The sequence below is a fragment of the Musa acuminata genome, chromosome BXJ3-7 (assembly GCF_036884655.1).
Source record: "Musa acuminata AAA Group cultivar baxijiao chromosome BXJ3-7, Cavendish_Baxijiao_AAA, whole genome shotgun sequence".
Taxonomy (NCBI): Eukaryota; Viridiplantae; Streptophyta; class Magnoliopsida; order Zingiberales; family Musaceae; genus Musa; species Musa acuminata.
Window position 1 is genome coordinate 8,327,501 of NC_088355.1, and position 25,631 is coordinate 8,353,131.

Genomic DNA, 25,631 nt, shown 5'->3' on the forward strand with positions numbered 1-25,631 from the left:
GCATTAACATTATAATCAACAAAGAAAGGAGCCAATTGTTACCAAATAAGCTATCCTATGTTCTAGATAAAGGAAATACTGCAAAAGATGAATCTATGGTTCAATGTATGAGGCTATCAGCTGTTGCAGTCACCCACACACTACCGTAGTGAACCCTCTATAAATTGGAATTTCACATTTAAAAAATGACTTAAATGACTTTAATCATTGATTTGGATGAGCTCACTTATTTTCAAATGATTAGCTTCTGCACTTGTTCCATGTATTCTTAATCTCACAGATTTGACCAGTTAAGGCCTATAAAGTACAAATTCTCACAATGGTGACTGTTAAAGTTAGGTTTCTTTACAAACCTGCTAAGTAGATTATCAAGACCTTTGAAGGAAGCAAAAGGAGCAAAACACTGAACTAGAATTTGTGATAAGCTTAGAAAGAAATGGTAGTTCTTCCTTGAATGCATTTTCCAAGATAACAACTGCCTTGAAGGCTGATGAGGTACTTGCAACCTTGATCTCAGACATGAGATGTGGCTTACCATATCTCTGCATTGCAGTAAACTACATAAACCGACTGTATGATGCGAAAGGGCTACAGCAGCTATATAATGTATAATAATAATATTGTGTGAAGTCAACATGATTAATTGTTTGCTTATCAGAAGAAATATATATTTCTGCTGCAAAATCCTTGAGATATATAATGAAAAACATTATATACAACATAAAAACCAGAGAATACAATAGGTGGACTATCGGAAAATAATGCAGCACAACTGTTCGGAGTGACCTGGTGGCTTTCGATGTGGTCAACTGCACACACCAGCTAATCGAGCAGAGGGTACCAATAAAGATGATTCAATTCAAGATGTGCACATTTGCAGGATAGATCAAATGTCATTGCATTTCAAGGACAAAGGAGGCCAAACAAGGTCAGGTGGGATTGTATGGGTGCTGCAGTAATAGCCTTTATTTGAACATATTATTTTAAGCTTAATTATAACCATGTGGTGTACTTGGCTCAAAGCTAGCAACTAACAACTTTCTAGTATGTAGTTATACACAATGACCAGTAATTGGTAGGTTTGCCTGTTGCATTAGCTTGACAAATTAGGACTCAAAAGTTTTAGAAACTGAAATAAAAAAAATTAATGCGAACACATAGATAACTTACATTTCCAGTGCAAAGTTCAGCCAAGATGCATCCTAAGGACCATATGTCTATCTTTTTGTCATATGGTAGACCTAAAATAACCTCTGGTGCACGATATGATCGTGATTGCACATAAGAACATAAATGATCTGTTTCAAAGCAGCTACTACCAAGGTCAATTACTTTAACTTCACATCTACTATAGCTCTTTATCAATATATTCTCAGGCTTCAGATCACAATGAATAAGACCAAGGCCATGCAGAAACTGAAGTGCCTCCAGACATTGAATAGTAATTGACTGCAAGTGGTATGTGAATAGTACATCAGTATTCTTGAGAGGAGAAAATAATTGCAATGATAGAATTTTCTGAGATTAGGTATATGATTGTATGGAACATAACCTGCAGCCTTGGCATTGTGAAATAAACCTCTCCACCAGATTCTCTGTTGAACTTGTGGAATTCATATAAGTTGGCTTTGAGAAGTTCGCAAACTATCAACAAATGTTCCTGGACAATTCAGATGTGTCAAACAATCAGCAAGAAGAATATGCAAGTACAGTCAAATGTTTAGAGCAATTTTTTCTTCAGAAATACAAGACAGACGATAGAGGCAAATGCAACTATGATTCTACGAAAGACACTTTGCAGTAATTATACCAGCATACAAGTGATCACGAGACAATGTACATAGCTTGAGACTTTCAACAAGAGACTATATTGGTATTGCTAAAATAAATAATACACAAAAGGAAGCAAAAACAAGAAAATATCATGGAAGTTATAAAATAAGAATATAAAGAAGCACAAACTCCTCAAAATCTCAACAACAATGATAAAAACAACAAGCTGTAATATCCTGGCTATTTGGGGATTGCAACATGGACCTCTTTATGTTGTGTAGTGTAACAGCCCTAGTTGAACTAGGAATAGTCAAATACCCTTTAATGGTTTCTAGTGAAGTTTTCTAAGTCTCCCTCTGTCTCTCCTTGTACCATTGATTCTAATCATGTCACAGGAATCCATATGTCTTCTTTAAATATGTTAATCTATCTTCAGCAAATTTTCCTCATTTTATTCTCTGCTGAGGCTATAACTAATTGTTTGTGAATAAAAATATTTTTGTTTTATCTTTTCCAGTAATCTCATAGATTCATATCAACATTTTCTCGTCTATACTAACTTTTTATACATGTTGTTTCCTTACTAATCATCACACTGATCCATAAACCAAGATTAGCAATTATAAATGTCTTGTAAATCTTTTCTTTTAATTTAAGGGCACACTCCAATCACTCAAAAGTACCAATATCCCAGTCCACTTGAACAAATCGTGTTTATTCTATGAACTGTCTTCACTGATGTCTCATTCCTATTGAAAAGTAGATCCAAGATACCTAGGACTTCTACATACAACAATTTATTATCTATATTCTATACATCTTAACTATGCTCTTGTCTTTTCTTTTAGCATTATAAAAATTGCATGTCATATGACTGATTTTAGTCCTGCTTGAAACTTTGCTGTGTTGAAAAATATTTTACACCAGAGAAAGAGAAAATGTGAAATTTAGACCACAGAGAATTCCAAACCACCACAATGATAGACATATTTGATTAGACACTTAGCCAATTGTCACATTTGCATTGGCTCCACAATCTATATTGAACTTGCTTGTTCAATGATGGGAAAAATAGGATTTTGTTTAACAATTTTTTCTCCCTACTCTAACCTCTTTCAATGGTTCTATTCACAATGGTACACTTCCTTTTTCAAATGCATTATTAAGTTCCAAAGTCAATTTTGTTGAACCTCCTACAGTTGTCTTTTCCTCTTTCTAATCCTACGGTAGCTAACTTTTCATCCTAGTGGCCCTACTACTCCCCTGGAGAAAAAAGGAAAGTAATCACACAAAAAGAAATCTTCATATCCAACACCTTGCTGCTATAGTGTTCTCCTTTCCCTTACATACATTTCTGTCGGTACAATACTGAAAAGATGAGTCTCTTCCTGGGAAAATGACCAACTTAAAATTTTTCTATGACAAATAATATATTTATCAGTTACATACCCTCAGCTCTATACTATTTGCAATATAGACAATTTTTAGGGGTTCATGCAATAGTTGGTAGATTTTGTCATGCTATTTGTACATGGTAACTTCAACAAATTTTCTTATATGAAAGTCACATTTTGCATAAGTTAAGTGTAAGACATATCTAGATGCCTAATTATTTAGCTTTGTTTATTTCTAAAACCTTAATTCTTATTCTGATTTATTATTTGTTTCTGGGGTATTTTCATACTTTAGCTACTTTTAAAAAAATAATAAGGGTCAAGTTATAATCTAACTTCTTAGTCATACAAAAAAATTCTACAACAAGCTTGACATCAAAATCCAAAAAAATAAACTTGAACCCACATTATATCATCAAGTCCATACATACAAATCTGAACTCTCATTATGATGTGCTGTGATTTGGATGAATATTTGGATTTAGCTTCTGCTTTTTAGAACCTTCAACAAATGACAAGTATGCGTAAGATGCAGCTATCGTGAGGCTTAAAAATAATATGACCATATTTCAGAATAGGTAAAACATTACTTTAATTCGACAATGATGCTCACAAAACTGAAAAATAAGAAATTTTCCTTTTTAACATTTAATCAAGGAATAATTAAAACAAAGAAATGCCAGTCTAAAATAAAAGAATTTACTCACCCGATAGTAGAAGTAGTCATACAAACGCAAAATATGGTAGCTGTCAGCAGGATCATGCTTGTTAATAAATTTCAAAAGCTTGATTTCGTCAAGGCTCTGATCAAAAAAATCTTTGTTATTCTTTATAATCTTCACACAGACATCCATGCCAGTGTGCAAGTCATGTGCCTGAATTGCCTTGCTGAATGCAGCTGAACCCAGATACTCAGTGACATGATAACGTCCAGCAATCACAGAATTCAGTACAACTTGGAAACTTTTATCTTCTTCAAAGCCAGTTCTGGTAATTTGTAGTTGGAGGAGAAATACGAGGTCAGAACATTAGAATATTTGGAAGTAGAACCACTGGAAATTCTAGAGAATGTTTAAAGTATGAAGGCCTCCAAACTTCACCTTTAAGACCATTGATGGAGCACATCAAATTGGAATATACACATTCAAGCATGATCTAGTGGTCTAAATTGCCCAGTATCAAGAATTAAGCTTTTCCTTTTTTTTTTTTTTGTCAATATAGGTGATAGAATACGGAGGGCATATAAACTTATAAACAAAATCTTGTCTTAAACCATAAATTTTGGAAATCCAATATCTAACCATTTTTTAAAAAAATGATTACATGATATTACAATTTGATCATCCCATATCATGAATTCCCTATACAAATTATAATTTGATCCTCCCTGTTTACTTCTCATAGGAACTCACCTAATCCCTAGACATAATAAACCCATGCAGAAAATCTTGCCCCTGAAATAATTAAATAATTTAAGGCCTCTATTACTGTGATATCATGATTCCAATCCCACCTTAAGTTTTGGAAATCCTAAAACCCATCTCTGCAACTCATACATGTCCTTCAGCAAGCCCGTTTAGGGTTGCAACTCATTTCCAACAAAAACAATCTTAGATCGCAGCCTCTCATGGTTTAGGAACAAGTCTAGTGGCAGGAGAATCAAAGAAATAGTATCCACTAGCAGTAGATTGAATTGAAGTAGTATCCACCAGCCTTTTCGTTGCCTCCAATTGCATAGGTGAGATCTTTGCACTCTGCAGATTCTTCTACCCTGATATCATTCACCTTTGATGAGGTGCTCCCCTTTCACTTCAAGACCTATTTAGTTCACCTCGCCAAGGATGGTGAACACTTGTCCTCCATCATCAACTGCAGGCAGCCTTTATGACAACTACCACCATTTATCAAGCCAGATCCTCTCTGCCACTGCTTACCCCACCTGTGCATGCTACAATCAAGGATGTAAAAATTGTTTGGACCTATATTCGTAGGTTTGATCAGGAAACAGGATGCAGATCGGGCAATTTTGCCAGATCCATTCAGAAACAAGGGCTATCACCAGTTAACCCTACCAGCCAGGGTCAGTGTCAGGCTTTTAGTAACTCATTTAGGTGTACCGGATCGTAGGTCTACTGCCCAGGATCCCTAACTTTTTTCACTTTTTCAATAGTATCCCTTTTTTGTTTGTTTTTCTTTTTTTCCTCCCACAAAACTCTCACTCTCTTCCTTTTCCCTAGATATCTCTCTCCCCTCCTCCATCTTTTCCTCCCCACTGCTTTGCCATTTCTGCTCCATCACATCACTACCACCCACTACATTGTCGCTTCTCCCCCTCCAATGGGCCTCTTCCTCCCTCCTCGCCCTTCTTCTTCTCCTCTTCCTCCCTTGCCTCCCTCTTTCCCTTTGGTCTGTGCTGACCAGCAGTCTGGTGTTTATGTGTTGGTATGCTGGTACATACGGGAACCATACCAGTCTGATCAGGGTTGGTACGAGTCTCAAATCGAAAATTGAAACCTTGCCTACAACAGGTTCCATATGGCACTAACTGTAGTAATAAGAAAGGGCAATGAGCTATCTATAGATTGGAAAACCAAGGGCATATTGTCTTTTTATTTTCAACAGTTAATTGCTATTAGCAAACCAAATATATTCGATAAGTAGTGCTCCTTTAGCTAATGGAAAGATACCACAAGTTTTAAATTGTAATTAGGTTAAAAATTTGGGGGAGAGGAAAGTTATCTCCATTAATACAAGATTTGAATCATAATGCTACCTGTTTGGACGAGTTCTAGGCTGTAGACCAAGTTAAGATTTTATCTTACTATTGGATTTGTTAATTTTAGGGCAAATGACGAACGGATAAGTTTGATTTTTTTGTTATTAGCAGTCAAGACTCACTAATCATAACTCAACAGTGCAAATTTACCATCTGAGTATTCCATGTATTTTGAATGGGAAGCATCAACATTTACATATATGTACACATAAAAAAACCAAAATATTCCTACATTTATTCAGCATTGAATAGAAAAAGGCGAGATTATAGAGAGAAGCATGCCTGTTCTTCCGATGAACTATTTTCAGATCAAAAGTCTCAAATTCCTCCTCTTGAGCTTTTATCTGTTTTACTTGATCCTGCAATACCACAGCTTCTTCATCCTCTAATGTAGTCTCTACATCTTCTTCTCCTGCTTCACCTGTTATGTAATTTACTCCTCTGTTCACAACCTCTGCTTCTGCAAAATCATCCTTTGAGGCTGATGCACTTGATTTTCTTGATCTAACACCATCAGAAGTTTTATCATCCCTGGAGCTCTGAATAGGAGAAGAATTACTGCTTTTTCGCCTCCATGTACCAAGCATACCCTCTGTAACCATGCCATCTCGACAGCCATCCAAAATACCAACCACATTGTTGCCGTTGCTTGACCATAATGGTTTACAAGAATCATCCTTAATCAAATCTGATGTTATTGAAGGCGGTAGGAAAGAAAACCCACTGTCCTGAAAACCAACTCCTGATAAGTACACAGTCTTATCAGATGGCAAAATATAACTACCTGGATCTTGCTTACTTCCCCTCAGATTGCCCCTCTTTGACCTGTTCATATTTGTCCTAGTTGTATTACTTTGAGAATGTCTTTTGCCACTCATCCGATCATCATAATCCAGAAAGTACTCTCCTTCACTACTTCCTCCAACCAAGCTTTCATGAACTTCACTGCCAATATCAGCAGCATCACTGTTTATGCCCACACCAATTGACCTAAATGATCCATGTTGATCATCTTCCATAAAAGGATCAGTACGACATTGTTCACTTTCATTAGAAAATTTCCCATTTCCTAGCATAATGAGGTCACTATTCTGTGTGACAAAGCCCTGCCAAACAGGTTCTGCACGCATCAAACTCAGCTCTTCAACATCCATCAACTGCCCATCATACTGAGCTAACAGATCATTTTCTTCTATCCTCCTATACGACATTTTATGACCTATGGTTCCCTGAGCAGCAGCAGTTTTCTCAACATTCTTTGGCTGCAAATACTGCTCACTTGACAAGTGAAATTCCTCTTCAGCAAAAGATTGATCATCATCTTCATCCTTTCTTAGAGTATGGTCCTGCCAGGTAGGAACATTATCATGACAGTGTTTTTCATTATCACTTGGATAATCAATTTCATGAGCTAGAAACCAGGTCTCATCTTCAATAGGCTGTCGCATGTATCCATCATCATCATCATCATCATCATCATCATATTCATCAGAATCCCAATACTCATTTGGATAATCAATCGATTCATCACCAATGGTAGCAAAACCAGATACAAAATCAGAAGTGTCCTCAGAAATTCCTTGACTTACAGAGAGCCAACTACTTCCAATTGTTCGCTTCCCACCTGTTGTGGTATGTTATGTAAATTGTGAGAAAAAATTGAAAATAGTAACAAGAAATAACACCACACCAAAAAAAAAAAAAGAGAGATGATGCACCATAAAATGAGTGCAGCGTATCTTTTACACCGAATTGTCCAAACATTCACCCCAAGTTTTCAAACCTTGAATCACTTCATATGTACTGTGATATCTATGATTATATTTTTACTAAAAAATTTCAAAAAATTAGGACCCTAAACAAGATCAAAAATAGGTATCCTCAAGTTACTGTGTTGGTTGTCTTTTACTTACAGCTATCATGTTCAATATAATTTTCAGATAGGAAGTTAAATGCAAGTTCTCCAAATAGTTGGACATTATGGCTTGTTGTCGTTGTTATTGTTGTAAGTTAAATGCAAGTTCTTTTTTCCTTTTTTTGGTTCTGTTAGTTCTTAGAACATCATAGATTTAACGTAGTTACAATGAACCAGTTCTCATGGACCCTCAAAAGCTGGGGATTAGTTCTGTGATCAACCATGGATAGGAAATTCATAACCAAACCCATCAGTCATATCAAACAGCCAACGCAACCAAACCTATGAAATAGATAAAGAATCAAAAAGAAGGGAGAAGTGAAGAAAAACAAGGACAGAGTTCAAAGAAATAACTTACGGAAAAGATATGATTTAAGTTTAAAATGTGATAATATGATAAACAAAACCTATGACTGACAAAACCTACATTTCAAATTATTAACAAAAAGGAAAGGATGAATGAAAAAAGCTAAAAACATAAAATCTGACAATCAAAATTAATAAGTCAAATACTAAAAGAGTTTTAGAAGACAATAAATACATATTGACATCCAAAATTAAACCAACAACCTTCTAGATCTAAAAACTTACATGATACCCAAGCACAAAATACATAATTATTTTATTTATTTCATAAACCATATAGTTATCATCTATTTTTATAATCATTAAACCTTCTTTTAATATTCTAAGTTGTATTGATATCTCAACATATGTTTTCCAATGCAAGCAACATCAACTCAACCCAAGCAACTGTCAATTTGCAACATTGAATGGCAGCAGTCATGCCTATCATCAAAGCCATCAATCCAAGATGAACAAAGTAACTTTGAGTAACAGTTTTTCTTCCCATTATATTCTTCTCATCGAGCAATGCCCAAAGCTGAGGCCTAAGTCCTTCAAGATCAACTGGAATGAGCAAGACCAACCTACAATTGTCACATTTTGTCTAGGAAAGACTGATTTTATTGATTCCTTAAAACAATCCAACCCAGATCTTGTGGCATTTGACGTTTGGATCAAGTTGATTCTGATCTGCAATAAACTAATATATCTTTTGAATCATGATTGCCTTGTAGTGACCTGAGCCAAATAACATGAGCCAAGGCCCCAAAAAGGTGCTCTTTGTAATTTTCTGGTGACATGTATAATAACTCAAGCTATAACCCATACATAAAGTGAGACTACTTTTTGCTTCCACTCAAATACATAATGAGGATGTCAGGTCCACAGGAAATTACATCAAGTCCATAGAATTATTAGGATTCCCCAAATGTTATGTGGGGTCCCAAACGAGTCATGGTCCACATCCATTTGTGTGACACCGAAAAGAACAGAGATTCACCTACATGCACAGCAGCACTCAGCATGTCCCAAACAATATGAATGATCATTGTTCTGTTGCAATGCTTGAAACTATATGGGTCAGGTTGTGATTTATTTCTGCAATGTAGCATCCTCTTAGAAGGTGCATTTTGTAGATGGGTAGTATCATAGTGATTTATAAAATATAAACTATATTAAGTTATACCCCACACCTGTTATGGGACTATTTTCAAGGAGTAGCAGCGCTCATCGAGAAATCTGATACATAAAAATCATTGTCACTCTATCTTTCATTTATTCATCATATGTCTACGTGCATATAAATTGTTAAATTATTTTAATGAAGAATTCCAATATCCCCTGGTCATCATCTAAAGATGTCATACTCAGCAAAGCAGTACGCTAAAAAAATTTGTTAAAAAGACAGCCCATGTCAACCCCAGTGGAATCGCAAAACCATCGAAATTCAAATACTAGAGGAAAAGACATTTAGAGGAGGTGTATTATTATAACTGTATCCTGCTATTGTGAAACTTATATATGTAAAAGTAGCCATAAAAGACAAAATTCAGTGCTACCAGCAGACTTCTTCAAATATATTATTTATAAAACATTAAATCAGTGTCCTTGAGGAATAGACAACAAACCTACCAAATAAGTTTCCTATTTAGCCTCATCTATGTAAATTATGAAAGGCAGCTGCTGCCTCTTTGATGTGCAACTAACAACTCATTAAGATCTATAATAAATTATGCTTTACAAGTTTCAATTGATTGAAAAAAAAGAGAAATAGGAACCTTATAATGCATAAACAGAACAAAAAAGATGAGCAAGAGTCTAGCACCAAACTGATTCAACATATCTAAAATAGATGGAAAAAAGGAAAACAAGTTGCTGGCTGTCAATCAAAGAAGAAAGAGTCATACTCGTGGACAAAAATGCAGAAAGGCTGATACTATCAAACTTTATGACCAGGCAAATTGAATCCAATATGATAAGGTAAAATAGAGCTCATAATGTTGTTCATCATAATGATAGTTACCAAAGAAGCTACTACATACCTGAAGAGTTGAATTCTTGCCCAATAGGTACATCAACAAGAGATCCAAACGTGAACGTCTTCTCCGCTTTGGATAGCCTTATCCCAGGTTCATGATGACCAGCCTTTTCCTCAATGTCCATGTTTATTGATTTGTCTTCTGACTTAAGCCGCACAGGGCGCAATTTTGGCAGCTCTTCCTTGTGATTCTCACCAATAAATGATAGATCAAGGATTCTAGATTCTTTCATCTTTAGATTTTCTCGAGACTCTCCAGAGAAGTGTGACCAGCTCATTCCATCTGGTTGTTCTCTTGTTGCTTCCTTAAAATCATCACTTTCTGCTTTCTTTCTTAGCCCCTTTCTATAATCAAGATGGCCTTCAAAACTGGATGTTGTATTATGTGCAGGAAATGGAAAGACTGTTTTAACAGAACAATCTGTTGATAGATTTTCACTTTGTAACCACAGCTTATCAATAAAATGGTCTTCGGAGAAGGCATTATCGTCCTTATGGTCAACAATTTGATTGATCTCAGGATTCACTTCCACCTCATCTTTAACTTTACCCCTTCTGTCGGAAACCCTATTTTGCTCCCCTGATAAATCACTCTTGGTTCCAACAGTCAAGTCCCTCTTTTCTGACATAGAAGAATCATGTCGATGCTTCGGTTCCTTGGATATTAAAAGATCAGCGAAGTTATTGGTGATGTCACGAGTGCTGCTATTGTTGACAACACAATTGACAGTACTACCAGCAGAACTATAATTCCAAGTGTGTGGATCCACTGGATGGCTCTCTGGACCCCAATTATAAGTGCCATTTTTCTTTCTTTTGGATCCGTTTCCAGCACCACCTACTTCAATCTCCTTGACGATGAACTCATTTTCCATCTCTCCGCTATATACGCTCATGCCTTTCTGCGTCATACCACTAGCCGTTCCGACATGTTCTCCCAAAGCTTCTTTCTCCTCGGCGAGGTGTTTCTGGAGGAACCCATTCAAGTCCGGCCGCGCATTGAGCTCCGCACGCAAAGCAGCCTCAGCGTGCACAAACCTATTCTTCCTTAAGAACTGCAGCACAACATCCACGGAGTCCGCCATCTCGTCTCCCAAATCCACCAGAATGCTAGCAACAAGAGCAAGAACCACCTGCAAATCAATCAACCAACCAACCAAATAAGCAAAAAAGTAAAAGAAAGCCTCTTTTCTTCTTCATCCGCCTCCTTTCTCGACAACTTAGTCCATGAAACGCTTTTTCAGCAAAAGGAGCCCGTAAATATCGAAGAAACCCGAAACACTAGCATCAGGAGTCGGAGTCTTCTCAAGAAAAGCCCACAGCAGGCAGAATCAGGAAAGAGTCGGTTCCAACTCGACATCGGAAGCAGGGAGGGACTGCCTGCAAACCCGTTCCAACGCCCGGCTCGAGTGATCCAACCCGAGCAGCGGGAGATCCGAAGGTGAAGAAGGCTGGGACAGGAGACTTACGGAACGACAGCGGCGCTAAGGGGAGAGGAGGAGGAGAGGAACTGGAGGCGGCCAAGGGCAGAGGAATCCGGCGGCATCAGTGGGGGAACGGGAGGACGACGGCATCGAGGGGGTTGATGGAGGCCGGCGCTCGGGGGATCCAAGCATAGCGACAACGGGCAACACCGGAGGCGAACATTATTGTCACGTTGGGGGCTTCCATCTTTCGAATCGGTATGCCAATGGAAGCGAAAAGCACCGCCGCAGAGGCCGGCCGGGCCGCATCACCCCTGGAACGTCTCATGAGTGACGTCATCCGACGGAGCCTGTGGAGCGGGGCCCACGAGCTCGGAATCATCGTCACCCGTGAAGATGAGGAGCGACTGAGTCACCTTGGAAGCGCCACCTGCGCACCAGTGCTTGCGGGTCCCATCCACGAGGCCAGTACAAACGGCGCGTTGCTGAGATGCCATCGGAACAAATAGCGATTTTGGGAATATAAATTATAAGACGCTCCTCCGACCACAGTACCAAAAATCATCACCAATAGATTAAAAATAACAATAAATACATTGAGTTCTTCTAATGCTAATTAAATTAAATACTTTTTATATAATTTTAAATGCCCTTTTTTTTATGATTGCTTGCTCGTGTGGTTTATCCACTTGTGATTGGATGTTACAGATCAGCAAGGACCCCACAAGTCCCATACGGGCCCACGTTTGCCTCCCATCAGAAGACAGGTTGGTGGGGGAAAGTACTGCCTCCGCCGTATGATAGCCCATTGAACTGTTTGAAGAGCCCTCGGAGAGAGGTTCGGCAAAGTGGGGGTTGACTTATTTTGACCTTTTCATGCAAGATTGTCAGGATTTGCGTCCCATTTGGACCAACAAGCTCGTTCGAATTAGATCCTCCAATCATGTGAATCATTTTATAGTTCAATCTATCTTGCAATCATTGGGGTGCTTTTATGGCTGACATTCTGCTCATTATTGATTGTCAAAGGAATTGTAGTGAGTGTTGGTCGTTGTTCCTTCAAGCAGCAAACAGAAACAAAGAACTCATTCACGAAAGCAGTTCTTTCCTTTGTCTGCAGAGAGAAGAAGGATCATTCGACATGATCAAAGCACTTGACAAGCTCTTCATTTGCAGCAAGCAACATCTGAGCTAGTCCTCTAGTCTTACACACCGTTCTATCCTTCTGAAAAATATAAGATACTCAGGAACGTAAAGTAATTAAGAATGAGAGCTTTAGTACAATGTTTAAATGATAATATGGTATGAAATTGGATGTTTCATATAACAATTTTTAGCCTTGGATTTGCTTAGCCTTTTGTTGACAAGGACAAAGGGACCAATTGGTATGTGCAATTATGTTCTTTTAGGACCACACTCATACAAGGCTGTCACATGTATGCATCACAAGAAAGCTCATTGTCATACTGATACATATCTGTATTTGAAGATGACAAATATTTTTCAGGCCTATAAAGAATGCATGGCTTCATTCTTATCAAGAATCTCAACATAACAAGAATATTAATTAATTAATGAAAATAAATTTGGAGACATCATTACTGTCTGCTTAAGGGTGAAACAAAGACCTTGAGAAAAATATATTCTGGGGGGGAAGAAATAGCTCTGTGTTTGATTGCTCTCAATCATTTGAATCATTCTTTGCACTTGGAACTCAGAAAGAAGTGCTGGAGTCACCACCATCAGTAATTCAATCAAGATAAACTTCATTTAGATGTGTATTTAATTCATTAACGTACAAGAACAAGCTCAATGGCCACACAAGATATGTACTACATGATTTCATAGTTTGTATTCACACTATACCATCTTATGAGGAACGTCTGATTTCCAAGAAATCGATGAAGGGACCTCCTCTTGTTCTGGTATGCTCGATTGGCACTTGCTGCCATTAGGCTCGGTGTTTACCTCAAGGAAATCGTGAAACTGGATCGAACATTCTTTACCTGCAATCAATCGCATTTACATAGGTCATTTGATCGTGAGAATCACTTTGATGTAAGATCAAGAAGTGGGACTTCTCAGTTGATTACCATGGATCTTAGAGGAGTACTGATCCTTTGGTAGTGGTTTCTGGTTGATGTTCCTCGACTCGGATCGAGAAGCTGTCTTTGAGAAAGGTCTCGAATTCTCCCGATGCCTGCGAGCCATGATGACGTGCCAGTGGTTCTTCACTGCGTTGTCGGTGCGGCCAGGGAAGAGCCTTGCGATGGCCGCCCATCGGTTCCCATGGACGCGGTGGGAAGCAAGGAGCCGTTCTTCTTCCTCCTCCGTGAAAGGGCTGCGGTTGATCCTCGGGTCCAGTTGATTGAACCACCGCAGCCTGCAACTTTTACCTGGTCCAGGCGTTACCTCACATGACTATTGTCTTTGAACGAAACACCTCATGACAAAATCATAGGAAGAAGAAAGGAGGAGGAGGAGGAAGAAGAGGACTTATTTTTCCTCAAGAAAAAGATAGCAAAGCAGCCCTTCTGCATGAGAACAAGAACAAGAAAGGAGCAGCAGGAATCAGAAGACACTATGCAAGAGGTGCATGAGTCTTGTTCATATGGTTGCACCTGATCTTCCTTGAAGCTTCTCGGCGAGGGCATTCCAGCTATGAGGACCATACCTGGTGACCAACTCCTTGAGCTTCTCATCCTCCTCCGGCCTCCAATGGCCTCTACTGCGCATCGCACCAGGAAACACAAGCAAGAGCTACAGCACGTACAACAACTTCGGAGAAGATTTGGAAATAGATGCAGGTGGAACTACACGGCGAGGACATATACGTATATTGAGAAGATAAGATGAAGGTAAGAGATCATGAGGAGATGATGTAAGGATGGCTGCAGAATAAGGAGATGGGCTTTCTCGTGGATGAGAGGAAGACAAAGAGTTATACGACAGTTACTCCATGGATTGATGGTCCGTGTGGCCTAACTCATTGTACGTCTGAGAGAGAGAGGTTGTGGGGTCGCTTGGTGAGGTGAACACCGGTCTCCTTTCAACATCTCTCCATTGTTTCTACACTACGTATGCTAACCAGATATGTATCATGTATAAATCAGTAATATCTTAGTAGTTGATAGCAATCCCATTCGTTGAAGTGAATGAAGGCAAGTCCATCAGAAAAAGGTGCAATTTAGATTTAATGCGCTCAATAATAAGTTGGAAAGAATAGACACAACATGGAACGATTATGGTCTTGGAAAGGAACCCTGAACCGAAATGAGTAATTAGATTGTTGTCAGCAACAACACATTAACAAGTCAGGCATAGTTGGAAAGAAGAACCTAAAATTATAATAAAATGTTCTCCCTTTGGCTCTTAGCTCATAAGTTGGTAGTGCCGTGCAATTGAAGAAGAAGAAGAAGAAGATAAGGTCATTTTGGTAAATTAAAAAGGCAGTCGCAAGCGGACGTTGTTCGGTACGACAGTTACCTGTGTGTTCGTTGACAGGCTCCGAAAGCGGGCGAGGTGGGCGCATCCAACGGCTCCGGACAAGCGCAAGAATCAATCCGTAGCCGTCGGATGGCCGTGCCCTTGACCGGAAGCAACCAACCTGTCATCCTCGAACGCACGCCCACTTGCCCGCCGAATGTCTACCTGGAGGACCCACTACTCTCGAGATTCTGGTCCCACAAGCTAGTAGAGCGGTACAGTCGTGGGTCCGATTTAGATGCGCACCGTGGAGTTGTTTTTCTTTAGTGGTTTCACACGGACCCGAAACCGCCTTGCCCTATACAAATGCGGCGGAGCTCCGCCCCGCGCATCCTCTAATCGGTGATCGATGGCTGCCATCGAAGAGGTGGAGCAACAATTGTTGGAAGGAGGAGAAAATGTTCATATAGACGTGCAGCTAATAGAGAGAGATGACGAGGTCCGATCTCTTTTCACTCTTGTGATCTGCGCCAGAATCGCTTAGCTCTGTGATTTTTCATGGGTTTCCTGATTCCTCCGCTTCCCGATCGCTTGATAGGTCAAGGCTCTATTTTGTGAGCCAGAGCCTTTGATTTTTCGATCTCTGTTCTTCGATTAGGTTTTGGGATCTTTCATCTAGTTGTTGGGTATTGTCGCATCCATGGCTTCGAGATCGAGATTGATTGATACTCTTCCGAAGTATGAAGTGACGATACTGCTTTCTTCGCTGAAGTAGTTGTAGATTCATATGTAGAAATAACTTGTGAATCATCGAATTAGTCGCTGATACAAATAAAAGCGACATTAACACTTCTTTCTGCCATTATAGCGTTCATTACCTGAAATTTCCTGATAGAATTAGACTTCCTTATATTTTCCTGATAACTTTTTTCCTCGTTTTTTTCTTGTACAACAAATTTGCCATTGATTTGGTATCTTTAGAATGTTAATGAAAAATTACATAGTGGAGATGGATCTGTGGATCTTTGTGGAAACCCTGCTTTGAAGAACAGCACAGGCAACCAGAGAGCTTGCTTTAACATTCTTTGCTACTAACATTAGCTTGACATTATCAAGTCTCTTCTTTGTGAGATCTCTATAAAGTCACTTCTCGTTTCCAAATCACGAATTACATGGGATCGGTTCTGTGAACATATAACAAAATCTCGGCACGCACTTGAAGATTTTTGCAGAATTCTCAGTCATATACTTCATCTTGAGCATTTCTGGTTCATCTCTCATTTCCTTTTATGATTTGCCATCTAGTTGCAATGAGTTATGATCTGTGGAAGCTGATTAATGCCTGCTGCATTATGAGCCATTCAGCATCCGTTCCAGGTTCTAAGCCTCCACCTTGTACATACAAAAAATGTAAGCATCATTACCGCTGACATTTTTGTATGTGCCTAAATCTGTGCAGATTGTTATTGTGTACATGACGTTGGATTATGCAGTGATTACAATTATCTACTGCAGATTCCTTGACGAGGCTGCTATTCTCTTACACACTGATATAAACGTCTCTATTCAATGTCTCTGAACAGAGTTGCCTGAGAAGATCTGATGAAATTTCCCTGTTTGGTTCGCAGGATGACTAGCCGATCGGCACATGCTGCAAGACAGCAGAAGTCGGCATATGGACCAGGGAACATGTTTGAAGAACGAGGGGATGAAGAAAAAGAAGCCAGTATTGCTTCCAATTAGTCAAAGGGATCGTTGTTCTCGAAAAGAACTCCGTGTGTTCGTACACTCGAAACACAAGTAAGATTGGTTGTTGGCATTAGAAGGTTTGCATGGCCGCAATTTCACACCACCTTTTCCAATCAAATCTAGAGGAAAAGGACATCGCACGTATGGCATCAAAGTATTATTCTCAGGTAACAACATGAAGCACTATTATTTTGTTAATAATCAACAAAATGAGCTTGAATCAACTCCTCAGCAGAACTTTTGAACCAAGATTTTTTTAGCTTAGGCATTGAGAATATTTGGTCATTTCATAATCAAGATTGTCGATAGAAGTCTTGAGAAATGTTTCCTGAAAGAAATTTTAAATTGCTTGTGCTTCATGCATATTTTGGTGGATAATTTTCGATTTAACATTGGATACATACTGTAGTATTAGTCGTCCTGTTAATTAGACCACTTGGTCCGATAACATGAGCACCCACTTCATTGGTTCATAGTTTTCGCAGCAACTTCTTGCAGTTCTTATTCGGAGTATACAGTAGCTAAAGTCAACAAACACACACGCACGCACCCCTAGTTGACCTTCTTACAGTCGCTTCTGATCTCTCCGTTGCTCCCGGTCAGTGGATTAATGTTCCCCATGTTGATCATGGAGGAAGCAAAGCTCTGGAAGAAGGTGCTTTCGTCGCCTGCAAAGCTGTTGACGATGGAAATAGTGGAGGCCCCGCTGGTGGAGAACAGCTCCTGGTCGGACTGCAGCAGCCCCTCGTTGCTCTGCAGGTTGGTGAAGTACTTGTTGTCGAAGGTGTTGGGCGTGGTGAGGTCGAGATTGTTGAGGGTCGTGTCGTCTCCTCCCTGGGGGCAGTTCTGCTGCAGAGTCGCCAAGTAGGTGGAGTCCAGCGACGGGTCGGGGCTGCCGGTGCCGCTGAAGTTGTAGAGCCGGCTGCTGAAGAAGCGGCACTGCGCGCGGCCGAACGTGTGAGCTCCTGCGTGCATCCCATGCCATGCCATGCCATGCAGAGAAGAACCAGATGAGAAGGCCGTTTACGTACTTGTTTCTCTATTCCGACGAGATAGAAAAAAGAAGAGTGAAACCAGGATTAAGCTTTACCTGACAAGGCGACCAGATCAGTGTCATCGAGGCCTACATCCGAGAACTTTTGCTTGAGGGTGTCCAAGTCATCGAAGGGGCTCGGCATGTTGTTGGCAGCGGTAGGGTTGGCTGTGGTTCCATCCCTCCTTCCCAGTAGTACACCCCATGTTGGACCTCCTGCCTGTTAACAACACATTGCTGATGAGTTCTGACACCACCATTCTGCTATCATATTAATTATTTTGACTTATCCTGGTTATACCAATCAACTCATGCATTCATTATCTCATTTTTATATCTGACTTCACATGGATGTTCTCTCCCTTGAGATAGGAACACTGTTAACCCCGTGAATCTGTCCAATATGCTGGTCGTTGTGTCCATATACATACTAAAAGAATAATTAGTTCGAGTATATTTGCAATATTGGGTCGGTCTTGCTTGTCAAAGCCTCCAAGTGAAGGAGAAGCTAAGAGAAGGAGAAGCTACACATATTTATAGGGATGAGGACCAAAGCACGAAAGCTGAGATGTGGTAAAGCTTATACCAAGTCGACGGAAGCTTCGGCAGCGAGCGCGAGGATGTCAGCGCAGGAAACGACGCCCGGGCAAACGTTCTCCACCGCGGTCTTGATGTCGTCGACCACATCGAAACCCCGCACCGAGTTCTTGTTGGGCGCCGCGTCCTTCTCGCTCTGTATGCTGTCACTGTTATCCAGCAGAATGGAACCGTCGCAGCCCTACAATACAGCAACCAAGCTAATCATCCGGTGCCCCAGGCACTCAGCATATGACTAATTAAGCATCATGTTTATGAGTCTTTCAAGATCAAGATGAACTTTGATGACTAGAACTTGTAGCAGAATTAGTCAAGTTTGGAGAAGAACTGAAGGTTACATTCACGAAGCAGTCATGAAAGTGGAGCCGAAGGAGGCTCGCGACGATACGAACATCAGAGCTCTGGGCTTGCTGAACCACGTTTCGGACGACGGCCGACACGTTTGAGCATGAGCTATCGTAAAATGTGGAGCTCAGCTGAGCTCGAGAGCCATGGAGGAGAAGGGTGAAGAAGAAGAAGAAGAAGGCTAAGCACACTGAACACAAAGAAGAAGAAGAGTAAGCCATTCTAGTTTTCTTGTGCTGGAACTACTCACAATGCTCCTGTATTTATAGGCAATTCACTGGAGAACTGGGCAGGCAAGATCATCACCATTCATGCATGCATGGTTTAGCTTCGCTGTTGAGCAAATCAAGGTTCTACTTTAGTGTCTGATTAAAGACTTTTCTAGTCAAAGCGACATAATTGAGGGGAGAGATGGCAATAGAAAAAGTACTCTTTGACATACCTATCCCAAATATTGTCATTTCATTCCAAGGTCACATGTGGGACACACTCAGATAGTGATCTATGGAGTCTCATTTTGCTCCTCAATGGCAAGACTAATATACATCTATGCATTCTATACCTGATTACATTAATGCTATGTGAATCGTGTTCTTTTTGTGCATTCATTCCTGGAGTCTTTATGATACAGATCACAAAACATAGTGTTTCGTAAGCCTATCAATCTTCTTATATCATAATCGATTCCTTCCATATTTTTCATATAAATTATGATTTATTAGCCGATGCAGCCAGCAATCAGTGGAAGATGAGGACAACCTATGTCTCCAGGGAATAGGCGCATATGGTGACAACTGGTGGCGGCTCTCATCATATGCATCAAGGCGTAGTCACCATCTCTAAGAAGCTTCTCCCATGTCCAAGTCCACAATAGGGGGCGTGACCTCGCCCGAGTTGGGCAGCCTGTCTGCCACCAATTCATGGATCTCGGTTGACTGGTTGTTGGTGAGTCGTCATCCTCGGTTTCTCATTTCTCAGTAAGTGTAATGATCAGATACATGAAAAGATGAAGCTGATCCAAAGATCCAGTAAGAAGATGAAGACTGTTGCAAAGTCAACACCCACGGAAACAAGATTTCTTTAAGGAAATCAAAAGCCAGTGATTCCTTCCTTAGTAATTAAGGAAATCAAAGAAGCGTGCTGGAATGGAACTACAGCTGTTGCCTACGCCACGAGCAAACACTATGAGAACACTGCAAGGACGAAGATTCTGCCGGGGAAGTGACATTGGGTCACCGCTGATGGATTTCCTCGCACTCTTCGCTGGTTTGTCGGCGTTTACAGCCGCAGTGCTTGAAACTGACCGCGACTTGGAAGGAAGGTTCGAAGGCCAGTTATCATTGTTTGGCGTATGCTTGCCAAACCTCAGGAAGGAGATGATGCTCTCCAAAAGGTCAAACGTCAATGCATCGGTGCTGGGTGAGTCGAGAAATGAGAGCTCGTGTGATCTCAACTCGATGATATCCGATGATCACGGAGATCGTATAACAACAGTACGTCGTGTGTCATCTTTTTCTTCTTCCTTCTTTCTTTTTCTTATCCTTCAGTGATCTGATGCATACATATTGACTAACCTCGATCTGAGGTCAACGCGAGCAGAAACATGTGTTGTTGAGTACTTTTTGATTGCATCGAAAGTGTTTGTAGTGATACTCTACATATTCTTTTTCATTGATATTCACATATTTTTATATTATTTTATTGAGATTTTTTTATTTGAACAGGTCAATTTTAGTCAACGATTCATTTCAATTTTTTAAGATGATTTCTAAAAATATGTCTCTTTTTTTTTTAGCTTTTCGGATATCTCATATTTTAATTTTCTCATTTAGTTTTTTTTTCAAATATCATAAATATATGTCATCATCATCTTTTTCTTTTTTCATTATAGTGATGAACGTAAGACGCGATCTCACGATAATATGGTTATAGCTGGACGAAGAAAATCACAAAAGAACAATAAGAACTCGAAAGAAAAGAAGATGGTAATATAATTAAAATGATTAGGCATTGCGCTAGCAAAGCTCATATGGAGATAGGTGATACGATGAGAAGAGATATTTAGGATATTAGAGAAAAAAATTAAAATTAAATACTTAAAATGAGTTTTTTTTTTAGCAAAGAAATCGTCCAATTTTATTTAAATTTCAGTAAAATATTTCAAGAACGAAAAACTGAAAATATAAGCCAATATTTTTCCGGTCTCTTCGTTCCTTCCATTTGGCTCCCCATCGCCGTCTCGCATCGCTCACCACCGACCTCGATCGATACCGAGTCTCTCTTCTCTTTGATCGCTCCAGTAATCCCCACCCCCCGACTCCAGCGAGATCTTCGCCGCGTCTCGATACTCCGGCCTTGATTATGGATGCAGCAGGGGTAATCCTCTCTCTCTCTCTCTCTCTTCCTGCTGCTCTTAGGGTTAGGGTTTCCGATCCCTAATGTTGCCGTTCTTGCTTTGACTCATCGGTTGGGTGCAGCCGTCGTCGAAGAGGGTGATTATGTATCGGGCGTGGGAAAGAAGGCTGGAAGATGTCAGGATTAGGGACGCGGACGTGAACAAGCTCGTGATGAACTATCTCGTCACCGAAGGCTACGCTGAGGCCGCGGAGAAGTTCCAGATTGAGTCCGGCACCGAACGTACGCCTCGTTCTTGGCATTTTCGTCGTTCTCGGCTGATTCTTTTTTACACCAATGTTGAATCTCTATCCGCAATGTTGCCTTTGCTTGTCGATGATTAGCCGATATTGATCTTGCTACTGTATTTGAACGCCGGGCGGTGCTAAGGGCTGTGGAATCTTTCTATCTGAAGGAGACGATTGAGAAACTCAATAGGTTGGACCCTATGGTAAGGATCTATTGCTTCCTCACCATCTTTACTTCTTGTATTGGGTCAAGGAACTAACCATACTTATCTCTTGGGTAAGCAAAACGGCATCTTGTCCTAATATAAAGATTTTGAAAATAATGGAAGAATGTCAAGATGATTAGTGCAGATTGTAGAGGGATCAGTCTTGGTTAGAACATGTTTTAAGAAATCAAAATGATCTGATCTTGAGCTTTTTTTTCTATAAATGAACAACAAAAATTAGCACCAATGCTGGAATTATTATACACTCAGGCTAAGCTTGTTTTAGATGCTAGATTGGTGATGGCTCCTTTTGTGGATCATTATGCTGGCCTAAGTTTGATAGTATCAAACAAACTCTTTTTCTTTTTTTTTGTTCTTTCTGCTGAGTCTTATCATTTTCCAATTTTTGTGATTCGAAGTAGCTTTTGGCATTTTGTTTAGGGCGTTAATAAATTGTCTACAATTCTAACTACAATGAGTCTGTCTCTGCTTGATTAGTTCATGAAATTTGTTAACAGTACTTTGTCCCAGTTACTTAATATGATCAACACAGCTTAATCAGTTTAAAATTGGCTGATCTGATCCATTAACAAATCAATGTGTGCTTTCTTTAGGAGCACGGTTCCAGGGCATACCCTTGAATGGTGGCAATTCAAGTCTGATATAACATGCAACACAAGTTTATAACAAATGTTAAGCGTACCATTGGACTGTTGATTTGGAAATTCATTTTGATACTTCAGCTATCTGTTACAAAAATATGTGACAGGTTCTTTTAGGAGCAAGGCTAGGTACATCGACCTTCCCGATACCCCCGCTCTTCTCTTTTAACTTTCAGTAGCTTTACACAAAATCTAATTAATTTAAGATCAGTTACAGGTTCGGTTCGATCCATTCATGATTATGTACCACAGTTTGAGATCATTGTCAGATTTTTTATGGTTATATTATTTTGAAATTTGACATCAGGTTTTTAAAATTTGCTCAAGGTAGTATGTGGAATCGTTATCCTTACTTCTTATGTTGTTTATACATTCTTGGCAGATACTTGTCATGAACCGCCAAATTGACTTCCGTCTTCAACATCAGAGGATGATTGAGATGATTCGTGCTGGAGAAATGGAAATGGCTCTGCTGTATGCTGTAGATGAGATTTTACCAGGGATTCAGAATAATGTGATTCTTTTTAGCATCTCTTCATGCTTGTTTTGTCTAGCCCTTGAAAATTATGTTTTTCTAGTAAGCACTGAATATGGTAGGAGTAACATTTGTAAGCTTGGCTTGAAACTTATCCTTCTATAATTGGATGATTTCATGATATGTAACTTTATTCAACATTCTGAATGTGCTTTTCCTTAAGCAATGTTGCAGTTGGGGGCTATATATTGAGGTTACTATGTTTGAAATTTTCTGGATATAGCGTGTGCTCTAATTATTTGCTCAATTGTTGTTGATCAAAAAGAAACTTGGTTTTGGCAGATAGATTTTCTAAAGGAGTTCATACGGACAACAACCCTTTTCCCACTCCTAGGTCCGTCGCAACGTTTGAAACTTGTGAGCCAGGTTAATGCTGCCATACTAACAAGTCAAAATCATGAGAAAGGTTGGTCTTGCTAATTTTATATATTCCTGTACACAGATCATAATGAACCAAAGAGTTTCGTTAGGTTGCTGAGAGAGTATAAAAAAGAATAAATGAGTACAATTTTGGTTCCATATACCCATGTCAATTTTAGTTCCAGAGCTCATTTCTGTTTGGCTTAGATGGATTCACTTTGATTATATTATATCCCTTTCTTTTATTGTTGTCCTTGTATGTTTAGCAATGCTTCCCAAATGATTATTTGTTCGAAGTCAGACATCAACATGCTGCATGAGTCACTAATGTTGGAACCGTTTAATCTCTAAAGCTTTTTTTCCTTCAAATGCAGACCCATTTGTCATATCAGCTGTGCTTATTAATACAAATGTGTAGTCTGTATATCTAGCTACAAAAATTTCTGCTTTCTAATTTTTGGGTTTTTTTTTTTTTTCTAAATGCTCTCATAAGGCATCATTCAGGCAGATCCATCAGTGTTGCATATCCCTCATCTAATCTCTGTAATGAATGGGTGCAAAAGATTCCTGATCAAAATTAATCAATATGACAAAAATTGGAACTAGCTAACATGAGAGTTTAAGGTCAAACTAATCATTATATCTATTTTTGAGTTAAAAGCAGACCCAAGTTAATTAAAATGCTTAGGCTTGCCTGATTCAACTAGCCCAAACCTACACACAGACAATGCACACTGGTGCTCAGTATTTATTCTTGATATCATGTATGATTCTCATAACTTTGTTTTGGTTCAGATCTTTGCCACTCCACTCATTTTTCAGCCTTTTGTTGTGCTACTTATTCAACTTCATTATTCAATGCACGAGTCCAAATAAACATACACTACAATTCCAGCTAGAGCTGGAATGGGTCCATTGAGATGGGATACAAGGGAATATGGGGCTGACCCAACAGCGATCCCCATAGGAACCAGGTGAGGTTGGTCGTTTATGGTAATGCTTTGATTTACACCTTGCTACCATGGAACATGTGTATCTCTTTGTAGGTAGATATCTGATAGGAGACTTTCATATTTGTGACACTCATCCTTTTGCTCCTGTAGTACCTCCATGTAGATATTGCCTATCACATATTTCGAATTTCCCTGCCTTCACCCTAGAACCTCTCACTTCTGGATTGGTTATGGGTTTCATGAAACTGGAAGTGAACCAGTCAAGAAAAAAGGTAATCAAGATTATAAGGGCAAGGAAAACATTGCTGTTCAGCCATACAGCTAAATACCATGTGAATGACATTAGAGACTGAATTATTCATAAAGCTTCCATACACATTGCTAAATGTGCAAGTACTAGTTAAGTCATTTTGTTGATATCATCAATGGTTGTCCATGGGCAGAACCAAAGCTTCCTATCCTGCTGAAGATGCTGATATGCATTCAAAACGAACTGGATGAGAATGCTGCTTTTCCACTCGTCTGCGACTTGATGACGACTGAACTTCCAGATACTGCTTGTCCATATCATCTGTCGTTTTAACCAGGCTTATTTCTCTGGTGCTCCTGTATCAATATAACAAAGTCATAGAAAACAGCTTCATCAGATGCTGGAATCTGGACGCTACATGCACTTGGTGAATTTGATTTTGCGCATCGAGATTTACATGTAGAGATGTAGTGTTGAAACCACATTTTTCACTGTTGATCTGCCAGTTCGGCTATGTGCCTGCTAGAGATGGAAATATCAACAAGTTTCTGATGGAAAATGTTTTGTCCCCTTTTGTTTTTACACTGCTGCTGTTGTTGTTGTTGTTGTTGTCCCCTTTGGTTATCCTTCTCCAAGACTAAGCTGAGATTCTAGCAGAAAGCCGGTTCTGGTTGTTGGATTATATTATGGACACATTGTCTGAATCGAACTTGTGAGGTCTGTTTTCCACAACAATGTAGGCTTACGAACACAAGTTTGTCGTAAATCAAACGATTCACCGGCATATGGTCACAGAATTTTGTGAAACTTTATATATACGAGAGTTTTTATTTTCAGAACATGATAGCAAGGACAAAGAATGGTTTCCTTTTCTTCCTCCTCGTATTGGCCACGCAGCTGAAGCTTCCGTTGTTAGTAGATGCTTCGTATCTAGTTTTGCTTAATGTCGAAGCTTGAATGTGAACCAGAGACGCCTTAGCTTCCAGGAACATACATTGATATGCTGAACAACTCTTGCATAATTTGGGTCACGATTCACGGAGACGCTTTCGAGTACCGAGTTGAGTCACGGCTCGAGTTCCGACTGACGGACGCCAACGATGACCGCGTCATCCTTTAGATAATCCATCGGCTGCTGAGCACGTGAGACGCACGCGAGAGGAATCGAGTCTGTTAAGATGGAGGGCCAAACTCGAAAGAGGGCCGCA

At 39.6% G+C, this 25,631-nt stretch overlaps 4 protein-coding genes and 1 long non-coding RNA gene across 6 annotated transcripts in view; 2 read left to right on the forward strand and 3 right to left on the reverse strand.

Moving 5' to 3' along the window:
• Nucleotides 1-11,900, reverse strand: part of LOC103991393 (uncharacterized) — a 13,406-nt gene extending 1,506 nt beyond the window's left edge. Inside the window, exons 1-6 of the mRNA XM_009410834.3 lie at nt 11,711-11,900; nt 10,246-11,374; nt 6,226-7,567; nt 3,875-4,154; nt 1,553-1,660; nt 1,171-1,449 (exon numbers count right to left, since the gene is read on the reverse strand). Of these exons, the coding sequence (XP_009409109.2) occupies nt 1,171-1,449; nt 1,553-1,660; nt 3,875-4,154; nt 6,226-7,567; nt 10,246-11,326 (3,090 nt within the window). The 5' untranslated portion in view covers nt 11,327-11,374; nt 11,711-11,900. The remainder of the gene's footprint in view (nt 1-1,170; nt 1,450-1,552; nt 1,661-3,874; nt 4,155-6,225; nt 7,568-10,245; nt 11,375-11,710) is intronic.
• Nucleotides 11,901-13,411: 1,511 nt separating this feature from the next.
• Nucleotides 13,412-14,621, reverse strand: LOC103991819 (transcription factor MYB54-like). 2 transcript variants are annotated; one of them, XM_009411360.3, is made up of 3 exons: nt 14,287-14,621; nt 13,759-14,061; nt 13,412-13,671 (listed from the first exon to the last, which is right to left on the reverse strand). In XM_009411360.3, exons 1-3 carry the CDS (start codon nt 14,399-14,401, stop codon nt 13,526-13,528), a joined length of 564 nt encoding a protein of 187 aa, XP_009409635.2. In that variant the 5' UTR covers nt 14,402-14,621; the 3' UTR covers nt 13,412-13,525. The 2 variants fall into 2 exon arrangements, with proteins under 2 accessions (XP_009409635.2, XP_065013932.1); XM_065157860.1 differs by having other exon boundaries at nt 14,340-14,583.
• Nucleotides 14,622-15,467: 846 nt separating this feature from the next.
• On the forward strand, nt 15,468-17,076 carry LOC135642985 (uncharacterized). Its single transcript, XR_010498109.1, has 3 exons — nt 15,468-15,590; nt 16,397-16,468; nt 16,551-17,076. It is a non-coding gene; the product is annotated as an uncharacterized LOC135642985 (long non-coding RNA).
• Nucleotides 17,077-17,316: 240 nt separating this feature from the next.
• LOC135642984 (peroxidase A2-like) lies at nt 17,317-19,051 on the reverse strand. The gene is made up of 4 exons (XM_065159468.1): nt 18,809-19,051; nt 18,460-18,651; nt 17,931-18,093; nt 17,317-17,805 (listed from the first exon to the last, which is right to left on the reverse strand). Exons 1-4 carry the CDS (start codon nt 19,034-19,036, stop codon nt 17,393-17,395), a joined length of 996 nt encoding a protein of 331 aa, XP_065015540.1. The 5' UTR covers nt 19,037-19,051; the 3' UTR covers nt 17,317-17,392.
• A 1,758-nt stretch (nt 19,052-20,809) lies between these two features.
• LOC135642998 (protein GID8 homolog) lies at nt 20,810-24,975 on the forward strand. The gene is made up of 6 exons (XM_065159492.1): nt 20,810-21,191; nt 21,293-21,452; nt 21,554-21,660; nt 22,708-22,839; nt 23,143-23,266; nt 24,617-24,975. The coding sequence occupies exons 1-6, from the start codon at nt 21,177-21,179 to the stop codon at nt 24,754-24,756; spliced, it is 678 nt and encodes a 225-aa protein (XP_065015564.1). The 5' UTR covers nt 20,810-21,176; the 3' UTR covers nt 24,757-24,975.
• The last annotated feature ends 656 nt before the right edge of the window (nt 24,976-25,631 follow it).